General features: G+C 44.4%; 1 protein-coding gene across 4 annotated transcripts in view; it reads right to left on the bottom strand.

The window, feature by feature from the left end:
• pik3cb (phosphatidylinositol-4,5-bisphosphate 3-kinase, catalytic subunit beta) overlaps positions 1 to 19048 on the bottom strand; it is a 90172-nt gene that overhangs the window by 16037 nt on the left and 55087 nt on the right. For 2 of the 4 annotated variants that reach the window (XM_056282966.1, XM_056282968.1), the window contains exons 6-16: positions 17089 to 17268; positions 12588 to 12755; positions 8893 to 8985; positions 7929 to 8183; positions 7128 to 7224; positions 6675 to 6805; positions 6168 to 6218; positions 3682 to 3870; positions 2146 to 2267; positions 1617 to 1760; positions 724 to 823 (exon numbers count right to left, since the gene is read on the bottom strand). In XM_056282966.1, the coding sequence (XP_056138941.1) occupies positions 724 to 823; positions 1617 to 1760; positions 2146 to 2267; positions 3682 to 3870; positions 6168 to 6218; positions 6675 to 6805; positions 7128 to 7224; positions 7929 to 8183; positions 8893 to 8985; positions 12588 to 12755; positions 17089 to 17268 (1530 nt within the window). Of the gene's footprint in view, positions 1 to 723; positions 824 to 1616; positions 1761 to 2145; positions 2268 to 3681; positions 3871 to 6167; positions 6219 to 6674; positions 6806 to 7127; positions 7225 to 7343; positions 7361 to 7928; positions 8184 to 8892; positions 8986 to 12587; positions 12756 to 17088; positions 17269 to 19048 lie in introns of those variants that run through there. The other 2 variants (XM_056282967.1, XM_056282969.1) reach the window with 2 other exon arrangements.

Raw genomic sequence — 19048 nt, 5'->3', positions numbered from 1 at the left:
AAGGTGAGGGGATGACATGCAGCAAGGGGCCCGGGCCAGATTCGAACCCAGGACGCTGCGGTAAGGACTCAGCCTTATGTGGTACCACTCTACCAGGTGAGCCACTGGGGCGCCCCATGTATTGCCATTTCAGTGATGGACATATACTCTGTGATTGGCATACACACGTCAAACAGTCAAAGAACGCCAGGAATGGCCCGCCCTAACAACTAACCGATTAACTCATCCTTCTGAACAAACAGAATACGTCAACACTGCCACCCTAAACCATCTCCCACGAAGTGTGAGCTCTTCAAAACAGGAAGTGCCTGGACGATGGACAGTGCTGAAGAGGAAGCTGGAGGAAGTGCCCCGAGGAGTGAATGTCAGAACCAACTGCAGAGGGTGAGGGTTAAGGGGAAAGGGGTCGGGCTGTTGTCACTGTGACAGGCTAAAAATATCAATCTAGTCCTGTCAGAGTTGACAATGGTCTATTCTTGTCCCTGAACTGACACTAGAATGGGTACGAAACAAAGAAAGAAGATAAGGATGGCAACAGACCTGGTAACAGGGAATGTAATGCTTAGCTGTGACAAAAATTATTGTTACAGATTAGAGAGCGAGAACCGACTCGTACAAATCTTGATGCAAAGCATTAGCTAGTGTTTTAGTTAAACAGTCTGTGTTTCAATGACTGACTGTGTAGGCTGTGTGGGTGCACATAGAAAAGAGTTCGTGTCCCACCTGTTTCTTGAGGACCTCAATATGAGGGATACTGCCTCGACAGTAGGCCTCCAGGATCAGGGCAAACTGGACAGAGACAGCCGGCATGTGAATCTCTGACCTGTGGAGGGCAGAAGACGGGGAGCTAGGTGAAAAATGCAGACCTGCACAGATAACTTTAGTTTAAGTTCCTTGTCTCTTTCATATACTCATAATTCGTTTTACTTTCTTTCTAATGTTGTGTACCTTTCTGATTTTTTTTGTATGCATGTATGCAAAAACACATACACATACACAATTGTACTTCTATACTTATGAGGATTCTTATTCACTACATTCATTCCCTGGCCCCTAACCACCAGAACTACGTGCCTAACAACCCTCACCCTGACCTTTTCTTTAAAGTCACTTTATTTTGTCATTGTATTTTTACAACTAATTGTATTCTTACAATTGAATTTGTTCTCTGCAATTAACTCATCCTATTGTATAGGAGCAGTGGGCAGCTGCAGCACCCGGGGACCAGCTCCAGTTCTTCTTTCCATTGCCTTGGTCAGGGGCACAGACAGGAGTATTAACCCCAACATGCATGTCTTTTTGATGGTGGGAGGAAACCCACGCAGACACAGGGAGAACATGTAAACTCCACACAGAAAGGACTTTGGACAGCCTGGGGTTCAAACCCAGGACCTTCTTGCTCTGAAGCAACAGTGCTAACCACTGGGCCACTGTGCCGCCCTTAAGCCAAACCTAATTCTAACCCTCACCCTAAACCACAAGTCCTAACCCTAAAATAGCCCCATGAAGAGGCGAGAACCAGCCAAAATGTCCTTACTTTTGAAAAAATGTCCTTCTTATGGTTAAAAACTCAAATTAGTCAACACAAACACACAAAGACACGTGCACACACACACCTGAGGTGCCAGAAGAGGAAATGGCCTATCTTGCGGTTGCGCTGGGCACGGTCCAAGAGAAAACGTGTGAGGGCGCAGTCATAGTAGGGCTCATAGCGCAACACCTGCACCAGCTGCAGTAGGTACTGGGACAGTTCCTCATCGCTTGAGAGGAAGCGGCGGGGGGGGGGGGGGCAGAAACAGAGCATGGCAAGATCTTTACTTAATGGTAAGTAAGTCCAGGTTAACTAGTTTTTTCTTTTACCTCTCTTTGTCCGTCTCATTTTCAAACTTTTCTAAACCAGATAGTAAATTGTATTTTTGAGTATAATTAGGCGTTTCATCTGAAAAGGAGATTGTGATACAAACACAGGCAGGAGATATCAAGTGGTTGTGTATAAAAGCAAAAGTAAAAATAGCAGCCTGAAGTCAGGAAAGGGTTAAGAATGACGGTTGACTAAAAGAATGTCGGAGGTAAGTACTAGCCAATGAGGAAGTATGGAGGTAATTTTGTCTTAACCAGCAACTGCATGTGTGTGTGTGTGTTTACCTCATATCACTAAGGCAACCCACAGCATACTCTCTGACATACTGGTCAGGGTAGTTGAAGTCCAGTAGCTCCAGAGCATCTCGGGGACTCAGTGTAGGCCAGATCTGGAGCAACGCCTGGAGCTGAGACAGCAGCAGACAGAAAAACACTAAATACTGACAAACAGATGTTAAACAACCTGTACATCAACAACAATAGCTATTCTGGTTCAGTGCAACTCAACACGTGGATCACTGTGACAGGCATTAAGAGCAAACCTTAAAAAAAAGAGACTAAGCTTAAGCACAAAGGGTGCTGAGAGGAACTTTGGAAGGTGTTCGTCAAAAAGCACATGCTATGACCATATGGGTTTTCATACTGTCAAACTAGACAGCAGAATTTTCCCCTCACAGTATTATCATCGGCAGTCACTCGGGATCGAGTATGACCGCTCTCCCTCTGGGTTTTCAGGTGGGCGTAGAGGCCGATCCTGGAGCCGCATAATGGGAGGATGCCTGCACGCGACAGCTTTTTACATGGAGTGGCTAATGCATCTGCAGCCACCACATGGTCCTTGGCAGGGAGTGGCCAGAGTCCAATGGCATGGAGAACCTAGGTGATTGGGGACCACCCTCTCTTGCAGCCTTAATCCACCTTCACTGCCACTGTGACCTGTAGACATCTTCCGCCAGTTCCACTATTGAGGTCTTTGTTGGATCGCACTTTGTCTAGAACCTCCCCCTTGACCTGTCCGCCTTGGGTGACCCTACCAGGAGCCAAGCTCCGGACGGCATAGCTCTTGGGATCATTGGTACACACAAGCTTCTCCACCACAACAAGGTGGCGATCCAGGAGAAGAACACACAGTATTACAGGTAAAGTAGGATCGTTTATTGCAGCATCCCAAGTTTGATCCTGGATTGGGATCTTTGTTGCATGTCTTTTGCCCTTCTTCACCTTCAGCATTTCATGTCCATCACTACTGCCTTGTCTAATAAAGACTAAAAAAAAAAATCCAAAAAACTCCACAACTCAAATTGTCTGAAATAATTCAAAATATATTAAATGAAACTCAGATTTAAGTGAGGGGTTATGTCAGTTGGATAACGCATGCCTATGTGCAAAGACAAGTATGTTCAGCCAGGATGCTGTATTGTTGTAAATCCCCCTGAGGCAAATTTGTAATTTGTGATATTGGGCTATAAAAATAAAACTGACTTGACTACCATCAGAAGGAACAGGTGGTCTAGTCATGAGGAAAGGAGTATATCTAGGCTGCAGATGCGCCTATAATCCAAGTCACCGGGAGGCTGAGACTGGCGGATCGACTGAGCTCTGGGCTGCAGCGGACTGTTCCGGTTTGGTGTCCGCACCAAGTTCGGTATCGATATGGTGCTCCGGGGGGAGCCCGGGACCACCAGCAAAAGCATCGGCTAAATGATTGTAATGTAATGTGATGTAATTATTGTAAGTCGCTTTGGATAAAAGCGTCGGTTAATTGACTGTAATGTAATCTGTTGCCCTCTGACCTCTGTATCTCTGCACCCTTTGACCCACCTGGGCCATGTCCTCGTGTTTGCTCCACTTGACGGAGAGCAACAGTTTGGGCAGTGACTGGGGGAAGTTCTCGCGGCAGTCGTAGCGTAGTGTCCATATGAGGTCCTTCTCGTTTTCACACAGCTGGGAGAGCGGGTCACGCTCCATGATCTCTTTCAGTTCGATGTAGAACTTCTTACCTCCACGACCCTGGGAGTAAAGACAGGAGGACAACGGGGGAGGGTGGAGTGCATGGAGCAGAGATAAGAGCAGGGTGAGGAGGAAATGGAGAAAAAGAGGTAAAAGGATGATTAAAATCAGGGTGAAGAGGAGGCGAACAATGAGCGGAAAGATGATAGAGGGAGCAGATGACCCCAGAGGGCGGAGGAATAAGAGGGGTAGTAGCAGTTATATTACCGGCCACAAGATGGCAGAGGATTACAATAAAATCATTCTCACAAAATAAGGCAGATCAGGACTGCGCAAGACCTTTATCCAGAGATACTACAACATTGATAGCTAAACCTCAGGTTCAGTCTTGTTTTTGTTTAATAGTGAGGAAGGTGTTGACACAACAATGCTGACAAGTGTTTTTTTTTTTAATATATATATATACACTCACTGGCCACTTTATTAGGTACACCTTGCTAGTACCGGGTTGGACCCCCTTTTGCCTTCAGAACTGCCTTAATCCTTCGTGGCATAGATTCAACAAGGTACTGGAAACATTCCTCAGAGAGTTTGGTCCATATTGACATGATAGCATCACGCAGTTGCTGCAGATTTGTCCGCTGCACATCCATGATGCGAATCTCCCGGACCACCACATCCCAAAGGTGCTCTATTGGATTGAGATCTGGTGACTGTGGAGGCCATTTGAGTACAGTGAACTCATTGTCATGTTCAAGAAACCAGTCTGAGATGATTCGAGCTTTATGACATGGCGCGTTATCCTGCTGGAAGTAGCCATCAGAAGATGGGAACACTGTGGTCATAAAGGGATGGACATAGTCAGCAACAATACTCAGGTAGGCTGTGGCATTGACACGATGCTCAATTGGTACTAAGGGGCCCAAAGTGTGCCAAGAAAATATCCCCCACACCATTACACCACCACCACCAGCCTGAACCGTTGATACAAGGCAGGATGGACCCATGCTTTCATCTTGTTGACGCCACATTCTGACCCTACCATCCGAATGTCGCAGCAGAAATTAAGACTCATCAGACCAAGCAACGTTTTTCAAATCTTCTATTGTCCAATTTTGGTGAGCCTGTGCGAATTGTAGCCTCAGTTTCCGGTTCTTAGCTGACAGGAGTGGCACCCGGTGTGGTCTTCTGCTGCTGTAGCCCATCTGCCTCAAGGTTCGATGTGTTGTGCATTCAGAGATGCTCTTCTGCATACCTCGGTTGTAATGAGTGGTTATTTGAGTTACTGTTGCCTTTCTATCAGCTCGAACCAGTCTGGCCATTCTCCTCTGACCTCTGGCATCAACAAGGCATTTTCGCCCACAGAACTGCCGCTGACTGGATATTTTCTCTTTTTCGGACCATTCTCTGTAAACCCTAGAGATGGTTGTGCGTGAAAATCCCAGTAGATCAGCAGTTTCTGAAATACTCAGACCAGCCCGTCTGGCACCAACAACCATGCCACGTTCAAAGTCACTTAAATCACCTTTCTTCCCCATTCTGATGCTCGGTTGGAACTGCAGCAGATCGTCTTGACCATGTCTACATGCCTAAATGCATTGAGTTGCTGCCATGTGATTGGCTGATTAGAAATTTGCGTTAACGAGCAGTTGGACAGGTGTGCCTAATAAAGTGGCCGGTGAGTGTGTGTATATATATATATATATATATATATAAAAATGTATCTCTGGGATTCTACAGATACTTTGCAGTGGTCAAATACCAATGCAATTCACAGCATCACCATAGGTGTCAGCAAATTAAAAGCTATGATCTTCAGGATTATAATTTCAAACGGTAAAGAAAAAAACCCCAATGAGCGGTTTTGCTTGAATAGGTTTGACAAACAGATTCGACATTCACTTTATGAACTTCCTGATGAGTCTTCTTCTTGAAGTCGATGACATCCATAAATCTAAATCTATCTTGTATGTATCCGCTCACGTATGCACAGAAAAATGTAACAGTAATCTATTTGACTGCAAGCATTGGTTGTAATGAAAAGGAAATGAGGAGATTACACTGCACCCTGCAGAAGTGATGGCTATGGGTTTCCTTGGAAACTAGCAAACCCTTTGTGACATATTTTTGGTCCTCAACCAAAAACTAAAAACAAACTGTTTGGTGCAAAAAATGAGGTCTGTGTGAAAGAGAAGTTGAGACAAAGTAACACATTTTAATTTGAGTGGAAATGCATTTCACAATGCAGATGCGATGAATGGATGACACCTCTCTTATGACTGATTGTGCGCCTTATGCCATCAAATGTGTGTACATGTTTGTGCATATTCAGTCAGCTATTCTCTACATCAACTCACCATGGATACACAGTCATTTGCTTTGGCGATCTCTGCAGCTTTTTCCAGTATCTGCAATGAAGCGAGCAACACATACAACATGTGTATTCATATATCACTGCCAATTAGAGTACATAAAGCAAGCTGAGCACATCCTGTCCTTCTCATGCAGACACCCACCACTTGGTCATTATTGCAAGTTTCTGTTATGAAGTGCACTAAACACCAGTTCATGAAAAATTCATCCCCAGTAAATCTTTGAAAAAGGCCACAGAGTTCCCAGCAAATTGCCATTCAGAAGCAGCCTGAAAAAGGCAGAACAATTATTGTTTCACAAGCACTGCCTCTGTAGGAGTGCTTGTGTTCTTGAATGTAATAATTATGTGTGTACGCAAATATTTCTGTCTGTATGCCCGTATTAAATGGAACCGCTATTAGTTGGCGATAAGGCTTTACGTCTGTGAGAAAGGAAAAGAGCAGGGTGAGATTACTTTGGGTGCTTGAGTGTGCATATGTGAGCACTCTGACCTTGTCGAAGGGAGGGAAGACGATGGGGTGTGGGGAATACTCAGGGAAGTTGATGTGCAGGGCTGTAGCATTCTCAGTGTATGGGTTGGTCTGAACGGTCCCTATGGGATTCAGCATCTCTTCAAGTTCATCTGGACAGAATAAGTATGTGTGCACACAGACACAGACAAATACACATAACCCAACTGAAATATTTTGTGGAACAGGCATTTAAAATTATACATTTACAGCAATAGCTGTGGTGGATGTCTAAGCTATTTGGCATTTAAGCTTAATGTTTTAGTACAGGCAGGATTCTTCTTAAAAATACCACCAGAGGGTGGAGCAGTATAGCAGCAGTGGAGCCACAAGCGTTCAACAAAAATGTGGAACTTCTGCAATTGTTTTTTTTCCCGTATTTACAGTTATTAGGCTGGTGTGTGACGTGTGTCTTTCGAGTGTGTGAGCACGTACCAGGAAAGGAGGACCAGCTATGCAGGATGATATCTCCTGTTCTCAGCTGGCCTTTGTAGTCAAACACCATGGTGTTAACCCAGGCTATGGGGTAGTGCTGTGACAGAGACAGGGAAGCAAGATGACAAAAAGAGAAACAGGTGGATAACCCATGTTTTCTTCTTCTTCTTTTTTTTTTTGTTGCATTTTTCTCCCCAATTGTACCCAGCCAATTACCCCACTCTTCCAAGCCGTCCCGGTCGCTGCTCCACCCCCTCTGCCGATCCAGGGAAGGATGCAGACTACCACATGCCTCCTCCGATACATGGGGAGTCGCCAGCTGCTTCTTTTCACCTGACAGTGAGGGGGACGTAGCATGTGGGTGGATCACGCTATCCCCCTCCCCCCCGAACAGGTGCCCTGACTGATCAGAGGAGGCGCTAGTGCAGCAACCAGGACACGTACCCACATCTGGCTTCCCAACCGCAGACACGGCCAATTGTGTCTGTAGGGACGCCTGACCACACCGGAGGTAACACAGGGATTCAAACTGGAGATCCTGTGTTGGTAGGCAACGGAATAGACTGTAATGCCACCCGGACACCTGATAATGCATGTTTTCTGGGAGGAGACATTAAATACAAATCTGGTCTGTATGTCGGATTGGGTACACGCGCATATGAACGACTGAGCATGGTGCATAGTGAGTGTGTCTATTCATGCAGGCACAGTTATAAACTAAAAAGGTCGTTACCATTTTTCATTAAAAATTGTGGGTCCTGTGGAATGAACAGATATTTTTTAAACAAGCCTGCTACTCACCACTTTTCCAGCCTTGCGGATGGTCTGGTACTTATTGAGGTGGGCATTCTTTGTAGACTTCTGCTTCTTGACCTTGTCCATCACAGCGTAGACAGCAAAACAGAGGCGAGTCATGCGTGGCAGGTCACTGACGGCGAGGTCAAACTCCAGTGTGCCGTCAGCCCACATGTGCTCAGAGCGACCACTGCTCTCGCTGCTCACCACCGGCTTGCACAGCAGTTCTGTGCCATGGAAGAGACCTGCCCTCACCTGAACCTGAAGGGGGAGGCATAGTGTAGGTGCAATAACTGATGACCAACAAGAGGGCCTGCTCTCACCCTTCAAGCAAAGGTCTGCTACAGTCCTGCTGCCTATCTATTTAACAGGCTGAGAAAGAATTTTAGTAAGCGTACACTCAAGCCAATACCTTTGCTACGTTTACATTTTGTCATTTAGCAGAGTCAGCAATGTCCGGGCATATTAGTGTGTCAACCGACAAGCATCTCTGAATACTGAAAAGTAATCATATACCTAAGACTGCATGTCAAGTGCAATTAGTGTAAGTGTGCAACAAGTAGATTGCCATTATTGATGTGAGTATTAGGAGATTTCATGTTAAAAATTAGCTGGACAATGCCACAAATCAGTATGACAGACACAATGTAGCCAAGGGGCATGTCACATGAGGTGCACGTGTAAATGAAAACAGTGTTAATGCACAACAGGTAGATCACCGACATTGATGCAATTCAACATGACCGGCTAAACATGACTTAAGCCATTGTAAACAATAATTCAAAGCATGATAAAGACGTTTTCGGTTGCAGAACTGGCTAAGAATGGCCTACTATGGGTGAGATTTTATCAAAACGTCCTGCGAGACGTGTGTGAAAATTTTGGGTGACCGCAGATTTTATGGATGCAATGCGGAGAACATGATTGTATTCGGCGGTTTTCATGGTTGTGCACAAATCTGAAAGTTTACCTTGGCAGTTTCCTCTGCATTCACTTTGCTGCCTTTTAGGAGGACTATCTTAAACTGGCTAGACACATCCCACACACACGTCTGTACTTGCTGCTGAGGGGAGGCACAGAGAGAGAGCGAGAGAGAGAGAGAGAGAGAGAGAGAGAGAGAGAGAGAGAGAGAGAGAGGAAGGGAGAATTGTAATGTGACAGCAGGCGGCAGCATAATTTACCATAAGAATAACAGCACACTCCTAATGTCCTGCTACTTCACACCTACTTGCACACAACACATACACACACACACACACACACACACACACACACACACATTGAGGGGGTCAGGCAGGTCATTGTGATGTCAAGCTGGGTGGATTTGCAAGGGTCAGCAGTCAGCAGGACAAACATCACATGACTGTCCCTTTTGAGCGCCCACAAACATGACTAACTACCAAACTTCCTGCAGCGCAGCGCCTCTCCCTCTGCGTGTGTGTGTGTGTGTGTGTGTGTGTGTGTGTGTGTGTGTGTGTGTGTGTGTGTGTGTGCGTGCGCGTACACGCGCATTTGGCAAGGGTGCTGTGAATGTTAATGGTTGAATACATAACCAATTTTTGATATTCTTGTGCATATACTTGATGTACGTCTGAGCAGGTTTTGTTTAGTTGTAGCCTCCCCCTTGACACACACTGCATGACAAAAAGCTTTTTGTTTGCGAGCTTCTACGTACTGCACAACCACAAAAACACTCTGTCCTTCGCTTTCTCTTTTCTTGACTAGTCCAAGGAAAGTAAAGGTTTCTTGACAAATTTCACTTCCTTTCAAAGGCAACTATGTTCTTCTAGAAGACACCGCTGTCTGACCACAATTTCCCCCCCACCCCCATTTCTGTAAATCCATCTCTTTCAATCCATCTCTTTTGCTCTCAAAGCTCATTTCAGCATTTCAACTCTATCATCACTAAATCGTTTGATTTGACATCTCATGAGCACACCTGTCATCATCTCCTAAATCAGCAGTCCCCAACCACCAGGCCATGGGCTGGCACTGGGCCGCAAAGCATTTGCTACTTACTGGGCCGTGAGGAAACAAAATCCCTCCATCCATTATCCAAACCGCTTATCCTGCTCTCAGGGTCGCGGGAATGCTGGAGTCTATCCCAGCAGTCATTGGGCGGCAGGCTGGGAGACACCCTGGACAGGCCGCCAGTCCATCACAGGGCCCACACACACATACATCACACATTCACACCTTGGGACAATTTAGTATGACCGATTCACCTGACCTACATGTCTTTGGACTGTGGGAGGAAACCAGAGCACCCGGTGGAAACTCACGCAGACACAGGGAGAACATGCAAACTCCACAGAGGACAACCCACGACGAACCCCAAGGTTGGACTTCTCCGGGGTTCGATCCCAGGACCTTCTTGCTGTGAGGCGACTGTGCTAACCACTGCGCCACCGAGCCACCCAAAAATAAAAATAAAATTAAAAAAATTAAAACCCGTATAATAAAAATAAAATTATAGGCTATTTGTGCAGTAATTACAGGGGAGATTTGATGTTCTCTGTAATTAGGTGGAAAAAAATATGTGCATATTTGGTATCGGCATTGGCAAAACCAAAATGAGTTGGAAAATACCAGCATATCTGATATCAGCAAAAATCCAATGTCATGCATCCCTAATTTAATGTATAACTGGTTGTTGGCTGGACCCCAACAGCAGGGCCAGCCCTACACATACGGTTGGTTGTCCGTGAGTGAGCGAGTGAGTGAGTGCCTGAGTGAGTGATGAAGTTTCACCATTGGTCAGACAGCTGAGTTGGGGTTTCCCCCATTGGCCTTTGCACTTTCAAAATGAATCGGCGTAAACAGTTTTCTATTGCATCATCAGGGGGCGTTTACAGCACCGCCACTGTAACAAATTGACCACAATTCCGCTCATTAACCATACACAGTCCTGCCATATACTAGGTTTTAATCTAGTGTTGTGTTACTGTCAACCAATGACATTTGATTTCTTGACCGGAGGAGATGAAGGAAGAAGAAAAAAAAAGACATATTAGTATTCCAACACTTTTCTGTGATCTGTAGCAAGAGTAGGGTGCAGGCTGAGGAGAGCTTGGAGAGGTGGAGGTATACACTGGAGAGATGAGGAATGAAAGTCAGTAGGAGCAAGACGGAATATACCTATGCGTAAATGAGAGGGAGGACAGCGAAATGGTGAGGATGCAAGGAGTACAGGTGATGAAGGTGGATGAATTTAAATACCTGGGGTCAACTGTTCAAAGTAATGGGGAGTGCAGAAGAGAGGTGAAGAAGAGAGTGCAGGCAGGGTGGAGTGGGTGGAGAAGAGTGTCAGGAGTGATTTGCGACAGAAGGATACCAGCAAGAGTTAAAAGGGAAGGTTTACAAGATGGTTGTGAGACCAGCTATGTTATATGGTTTGGAGACAGTAGCAATGAAGAAAAGACAGGAGGTGGAGCTGGAGGTGGCAGAGTTGAAGATACTAAGATTTTTGTTGGGAGTGATGAAGAAGGACAGGATTAGGAATGAGTATATTAGAGGGACAGCTCAGGTTGGACAGTTTGGAGACAAAGCAAGAGAGGCAAGATTGAGGTGGTTTGGACATGTGTGGAAGTGAGATGCTGGGTATATTGGGAGAAGGATGCTGAATATGGAGCTGCCAGGCAAGAGGAAAAGATGACGGCCAAAGAGGAGGTTTACGGATGTGGTGAGAGAGGACATACAGGTGGCTGCGTGACAGAGGAAGAAATGGAAATGGATGATCCGCTGTGGTGCCCCCTAACGGGAGCAGCTGACAGTAATAGTAGAGAGTATTCTAACACTTTTGCGACCAACTGCAACACGTTTCATATTCTGATGATTGACATTTGTATTATTTGAGAGCTTTCAAAAGAACAAGATCATCATGGGATAAAATTACTGTGGCACCAGGCAGTCGAGCCCCAGGGAGAACTTTAGTAACAAGAGACAATTAAATTTTCTTTGACCTTTAAAACATGGATGCCCATCAAAGGCTAATGTCACTGTGCACCTGCTGAGGGGGGTGAGACGCTAGCAAATGACAGCAAGGTTTGATAGGGGCCAGACAGGCCTGCGGAAACAAACCCAACACACTAGCTCATAAAGGACAAGTAACGGGAAAACAGTAAAATTTATATTTCCTTGGTAAACTTCCACACCTGTCTTATTTTGGCACTTTTGAATCGAACCCCGGAGCTTTTTCTCTGCAATCTGGAGATTTGAGAACACGCTAAATAAACTCCAGTAAAAAACAAGAGTTGCTGCCGTAGGGTCATCATTTTCCCCGCCTTTTCTCCCCAACATTACCTGGTCAATTACCCCACTCTTCTGAGCCGTCCCGGTTGCTGCTCCATCCCCTCTAGAGAGCAGGGTGATTGGCCAGGTACAATTGGGGAGAAAAATGGGGGGGGGGGATCCCCCCCAAAAAGTAGGGTTCAATTTGTCAATTTCCAAAAGGCAAAATAACTATAGTGTAAAACAACTGCAACAAACTAATAATTGTACACCTGATTAAAATTTACCACAGCTGCAGAAACCACCTTCAGCCAAATGACAGATGACAAAAGGGTACAACATCACATACCTTTACACGCGCACGCGTGCATGAACACACACACACACACACACACACACACACACACACACACACACACACACACACACACTAACCATGGGTGCCCTTCTTTTGGGAGGTAGGGGTAAGGGTGGGTTGGAGGACTTGCGGCTGACCACAGTTCCGATAGCAGAGATCTCTTTGTCGAACATGGCCTTGACAGCGCTGGTGTGGACCAGAGTGAGGTGGGGCGACTCCTTTGTGTGCATACAGATCTGAATATACTGCACAAAAGACAGCACAAGAATAGGTAGTTAGGCAATGTGCGCAGCAAAAGTTTTGCTAGAACAGGAAAGAAAAAAAGCTACCTTCAAATGGCCTTAACTTCTTGTTTATTTAATTCTTGTTTATTGCATCCAAACAGGAGGTATTCTTCAACTCAGACGGCCACATGCAACAACTGTTGCTATGTACAGATTTGTGCGTTAAGTGTACACATGTGCTATTTAGGGATAGCATTCACCAGTTTTTTTTATCGTATTTTTAATTTCTTCCTTCCGGACTTCTTTTATTCCTTGTTGTATTGGAATATATACACCGTTGAGCCAAAACATTAAAACCACTGACAGGTAAGAGAATAACATTGATTATCTCGTTACAATGGCACCTGTCAAGGGGTGAGATATATTAGGCAGCAAGGGAACAGTCAGTTCTTGAAGTTGATGTGCTGGAAGCAGGAAAAATGGGCAAGCATAAGGATCTGAGCGACTTTGACAAGGGCCAAATTGTGATGCTAGACAACTGGGTCAGAGCATCTCCAAACCGGCAGGTCTTGTGGGCTGTTCCTGATATGCAGTGGTCAGTGCCTATCAAAAGTGGTCCGAGGAAGGACAACTGGTGAACCCAGGGATTGAAGCAAAAAAAAAAAAAATTGTTTTCAGGCCAAGTCATATTCATTTTTTTGTAATTCAAATTTTTTATTGTTTGACTGTCAAATGACAAATTATCAAGTAAAACATTTCACCAGAGATGCCACTAATTGAAATAAAATGGCTATAAAATAATGTGTATATATCTGAAGATTGTTGTGTTGTAGTGTTGTTATTCTATGTTTAGTACACTGAGAGAGCCATGAGTCAAATCCCATGTAGTCCACACCTACATGGCCAATAAACATGATTCTGATTCTGAACTAAGAGACCCGTACATGAGAAGATACAGCACTAGTCATAATCCAAAAACAAGGAAGCCACCCAGGCAGACAAAGACAGAAATCATATTATAGGATTGTCAAGCAATGTAATTTAATTCCAAAAATGATTCCAGATTGGTCCCATTTTATGGTTTCTATCAGTCATCCTGATCAGCATGGATTCAGGCCAAGTCATATTCACATTCAGCGCATATGTTTTTCATTTATCTTATCATAACACCAAACAAAACAATGCTTTTGTTTTAAGTGAGCCTCATCACTTAACAGAAAAAGACCAACCCCCCCCCCCCAAAAAAAAACAAAAACAGTACCAGCTTCTGGAGGACTTTGGTGCCCTCCTTTTTTGGTGGTGTGGTGGTTGGGGGCGTTGGTCGGGGCATTTAGGCATTAGACATTGTAAAAATATGCATTTTCACATCATCTTGGACCATTATCATTTCTAAAAACACAAGACATGAAAAGTGAAACAAATATGCTCACTGATGAAGTAAGTGCTACGTCCTGGAGTAATCCTTCACATTTTTGTGTGTGATCGCACTGTGCGCCATACAAAATAACGGCGGTAAAACAAAATTTATAGTGAATGGATTTGAACTGCAATCTTCTAATCACCGCATGGCCATTTGATAATGTAACAGCGTTAGGCTGCTTACCAAAGTTTCTGGTTGGACATTTGTAGACAGCCCACGTTCCCAGTAGCCACTAGTCAGTTAAACAATCTAGTTAAAAACTCCACTGCCATCTCTCCTAAACATCTCCATGCCTCCACACGCATGTCATCTGGACCAACTGCCTTTCCACTCTTCATCCTCTTCATACTTTTCATCTCTCTGACTATCCCACTTCTTCTTTGCCAATCTCTTCTTCCGTATACTTTCCTCTACTTCCTCATTTCACCACCAAGTCTCCTTGTCTTCCTTCCTCTGTCCAGATGACACACCTTCCTAGCTGTCTCCCTCACTATTTCTGCAGTGCTTGCCCAGCCATCCGTCAACTCTTCACTACCACCCAGTGTCTATCTTAACGCCTCCCTGAACTCCACACAACAGCCTTCCTTCTTCAACTTCTACCATTTGATCTTTGGCTCTGCCTTCACTTGCTTCCTCTTCTTGGGTCTCCAAAGTCATCCTACAGACCCCCATCCGATGCTACCTAGCTACGTTCTCCCATCACCACCTTGCAGTCTTCAAAATCTTTCAAATTGCACCTCCTGCATAAGATATAGTCCACCTGTGTGCCCCTTCCTCCACTCTTATATGTCACCTTGTGCCCCCCCCCCCCCCGATCTTCTTGAAATATGTATTCACCACAGCCATTTCTATCGTTTTTGCAAAATCCACCACCATCTGTCCTTCCACATTCCTCTCCTTGACACCATACCTGTCCATCACCTCCTCATCACCTCTGTCCCCTTCACTAACATGCATCACTCTCTCCTCCTTGGGTACACTCTCCACCACCTCATCCAACTCACTCCAGAATTATTCTCTCTCTTCAATCTCACACCCAACTTGCGGGGCACATGTGCTGACGATATTCATCATCACACCTCGATTTCCAGCTTCATACTGATCACTCTGTCTGACTCTCTTCACTCTGTCCGACATACTCTTCCTTCAGGATTAGAAATATCTTTGCATGCCTATTAATTATTGTTGCAGATACAAACAGGAGGAATAATAATGAAGCAAACCTTTCTAATGAAAACAAAGCTACGCACACAGTGCACTGCACTCTCACATAACTCAAACTGATGAGACTTCCTCAGGGTCCCGCTCTCTTAAGGAAATAATTTTCCAGGACTTTTCAAGGACATTTCCATGACCTTTGCTTGGATGGTAGTTGCTCATGGAAGGTCATATTATTCTCAACTATCACTGGAAGCTGCAACAGTCTCTATCTAAATGGACTGTGCTGGTTACTGAACATACTGTCCAAACTTCAAGCACTGATATGAAATCTCAGCAGATAAAGATATAGATAAAAAATATGCTGTTTAAGCGGGTGAAAACATAATTTTATAACCTAACATTACAATTTTCCATAACCCCAATAAAATTTCCAGGACATCTGACCAATTTCATAATTTTCTAGATGTTTTCCATGAGTGGAAAACTAATCTATTAATTTCCAGATTTTCCAGGATGCGTGGGAACCCTGCTTATTAATGTTCCGGTACAAAAACTGGTGTTGGTTCTGACAATAGCTTTTTGATTTCTGAACATGTTATGTTCTTTTTCTATGTTTTGTTATGTTTCTTTTTTGTTTTTTTGTTTTTTTTTTTGGCGGGGGGGGGGGGGTTCGAGCCCCAGGGTTGTCCAACCTTGGGGGCGTCCCGGGTTGTCGTCTGTGTGGAGTTTGCATGTTTTCCCTGTGTCTGCGTTTCCTTTGGGTGCTCCGGTTTCCTCCCATCGTCCAAAGACATGTAGGTCAGGTGAATCGGCCATACTAAATTGTCCCTAGGTGTAAATGTATGTGTGTGTGTCGGCCCTGTCATGGCCTGGCGGCCTGTCCAGGGTGTCTCCCTGCCTGCCACCCAATGACTGCTGGGATAGGCTTCAGCACCCCCGCGACCCTGAGTAGGATGGGCGGTTTGGATAATGGATGGATGAATTATGTTCTTTTTCTGTTTGGATCTGGTTTAAGGTTGTATGTCTCAATGTAAAAGCGGCACGTGAAGAGCTGTTCAGACTCCTCTAAATCATGTTTTCCTACGTCTTTTTTGCACACAACACTCAAAATCAGCCGTCCTTGTATGGTATTTTTAGAGTGTTAAGTATGCTAATTGAGGTTCACTGGCATGCTCATTCAATTTGAGACAATAGCATTCAACATGCACTTGTGTGAACAAATTTATGTGGTTATGAATTATGAATTGTTGAAATCTGTCTCGCAATTCTTCTGAGAACAAATTTAAGCAAAATTTAGTTGCCTAACTGTAACACCGAGTTCACTGCTGTTGACTTTCAAGAACATGTATAACTACATACAGCACACAGTTTGAAATACATAAGAAGGACACAGCTCTGAGATCACAGTTTGCTCCACTGAATTATATCTGGGCAATCATATTGACCTAGTAGTTGACACAAAGAGTCCACTGTCAGCAAATTCCCCTAACTGCCAAAATATTGGTCTTCGGAAAGGTCAGCCAAACAAAATGTTGATGACATAGATCAGTGATACTCAATCTTGTGCCATGGAGGGCCTTGTGTATGGCCATCTTCAGCCAGACAGGGGAGGGCTCATTGGTATAAATCAGATGGTGTGGTGTTGGATTAGAATGAAAAACTGCATACACGTGGCCCTCCATTGCACATGACTGAGTATCACTGGCATCGAGGATAAAACCACCTGCAATTCTACAACTCAAAACAGTTTAATGGCCCTGAATGGCTACCAACCTTGTACTGTATGAGTGGGTGGTCACCACAGAAGAACTCTAGACGCTGGCTGACCCTCAGTATGTACTGGCCTCGCTGCACCTCTTCTTCGGGCCCGTGGGTGGTCTGCCACTTCCTCAGTGCTTGTTCCATTAGTTCATTGGGGCTGCAGGATGGTGATACCTTCAGACTAGCTGTGTCCTGAAGGAGAGATGGAGAAGGAGAGAAAGATGGAGAGAGCCAAAGAGAACGTGAGAAGTGTCAGTCTAAGACTCAAACTGAAACCCAAGGGACATAATGTGTGCTAAAAGCAAACAAAATAAGGGACAAAAATGATAAAATCATTGCTGGTGAAACTGCTGCCCCACTGCTCCTGAAAAGCACTGGGTTTTGCATGAGCTCATACCCTGCTTTAAGGATGGGCTTGATATTGGGTCACATAAGAAAAAGCCCAAAACATGTTCTATTGTACAACACAATAAGTCTCTCATGTGAGGAACAAAGGAAAATAAACATCTGCTGCAGGTGCACAGATGTGAAAGAAATGTATGTGCTAGTCTGTGCAAGAGGGACAAATGGAGAGGAAGTGAGGTAATAAGAGTAATGGATAGATCTGGTGATCTGAGAGGGGAGAGAAGGCTAGTCCTGCAGTGTGTGTCTGATAGCCGTAAGTCCCACATATACAACAGAGCTTAACATACAATTCAATCTCAATGGATGGCTAACATCCCATTGAAATAGAGAATCCTGTCTGAATGGGGAAGTATTCGTGTATGACATGAGTCAACAAACACAAACACGCATGCATGCACCAGCAGACACATGGTCACTGGGTTCATACACAGCTAACCAATGGACAGCCATGTTTTTATTAATGGTCAACTAATGGCCCTTTTCCACTACATGGTGCCGGATCAACTCGACGCGACTTTTTCATTTTCTATTACTGGAAAGTACGGGCATTTTGGCAAATGTTACCACTTTTCTGGTAACACCTTTGTTGAGGTTCCAAAAAAAAAAAAATGGAGTGGGTACCAAAATCAATGCAGACCAGCTACACTGAAGGGATACTGTTAGGGTAATGGAAAACGACACTCTGCGAGACGAGTCGAGTTGAGTTGAGTCGAGTCGAGTTGAGCCGGTACCATGTAGTGGAAAAGGGACATAAGTGCACAACCCAACAGACTCTCAATGAAGGCATGCGTGTCATTACCCTGATGTGAGTAGTACTTGTCTAAGTACTACTCACATCAGGGTAATGACTAAATATGATGTCTCCAAAGGCCACATTGATGCTCATTGCCCTTCCCTATTAATAGCATAATGCGGCCTGACCTGATACTGTAGAATGGGGGGAACTAATTTTCAGAGGAAAACTTGCAGGTGTTCAAAAAAAAAAGAAAAGAAAAAGAAAAACCTCAATCACAATAATCAACAACAATCAAGTTGTGGAAAACATTGTTTGTTTGCTGCTAGACACTCTCTAGCAAGACTTGATTATTTTTTAATAATAATTCAAGAATTTTTAATTTGTTTAGTACTTAAAAAAATACTGCAATACAGAAGCACCTTTACAGGACCAGGCTAATAATAAAAGTGGTTTATGTTGCATACATCACAGAAAAATAAGATAAGGGAGAGAGACGTTAATTATTGACCCTTGGTCGCGTCCACACTATAACAATAAACCCCCCCCCCAACACACATACACACACAAACACACATTTCCTTCCTTAATGTGGTGTTATTGTATCTCACCTCCCAAATTAGACTTCCTGCCAATGTTCACCTGAACACAAGGGCACAGATGGTCTGTTAATGTGAGTGTGTGCCTATGTGTGTGATGTTGATTAAGGGTGATATACAAAAGGTCTGGCAGGGCATAACCATCTGTCTAAATATCAAATCACATTATCTTTATAACAAGAGAGACAGATGAGGGGAGAGAGAGCATGACAGAGAGCTAAAGCAAGATTGAGAG

This window comes from Lampris incognitus, chromosome 7 (assembly GCF_029633865.1).
Source record: "Lampris incognitus isolate fLamInc1 chromosome 7, fLamInc1.hap2, whole genome shotgun sequence".
Classification (NCBI taxonomy): Eukaryota; Metazoa; Chordata; class Actinopteri; order Lampriformes; family Lampridae; genus Lampris; species Lampris incognitus.
Note: the sequence above shows the minus strand (reverse complement) of the source record. Positions and strands in the feature narration are given on the sequence as shown.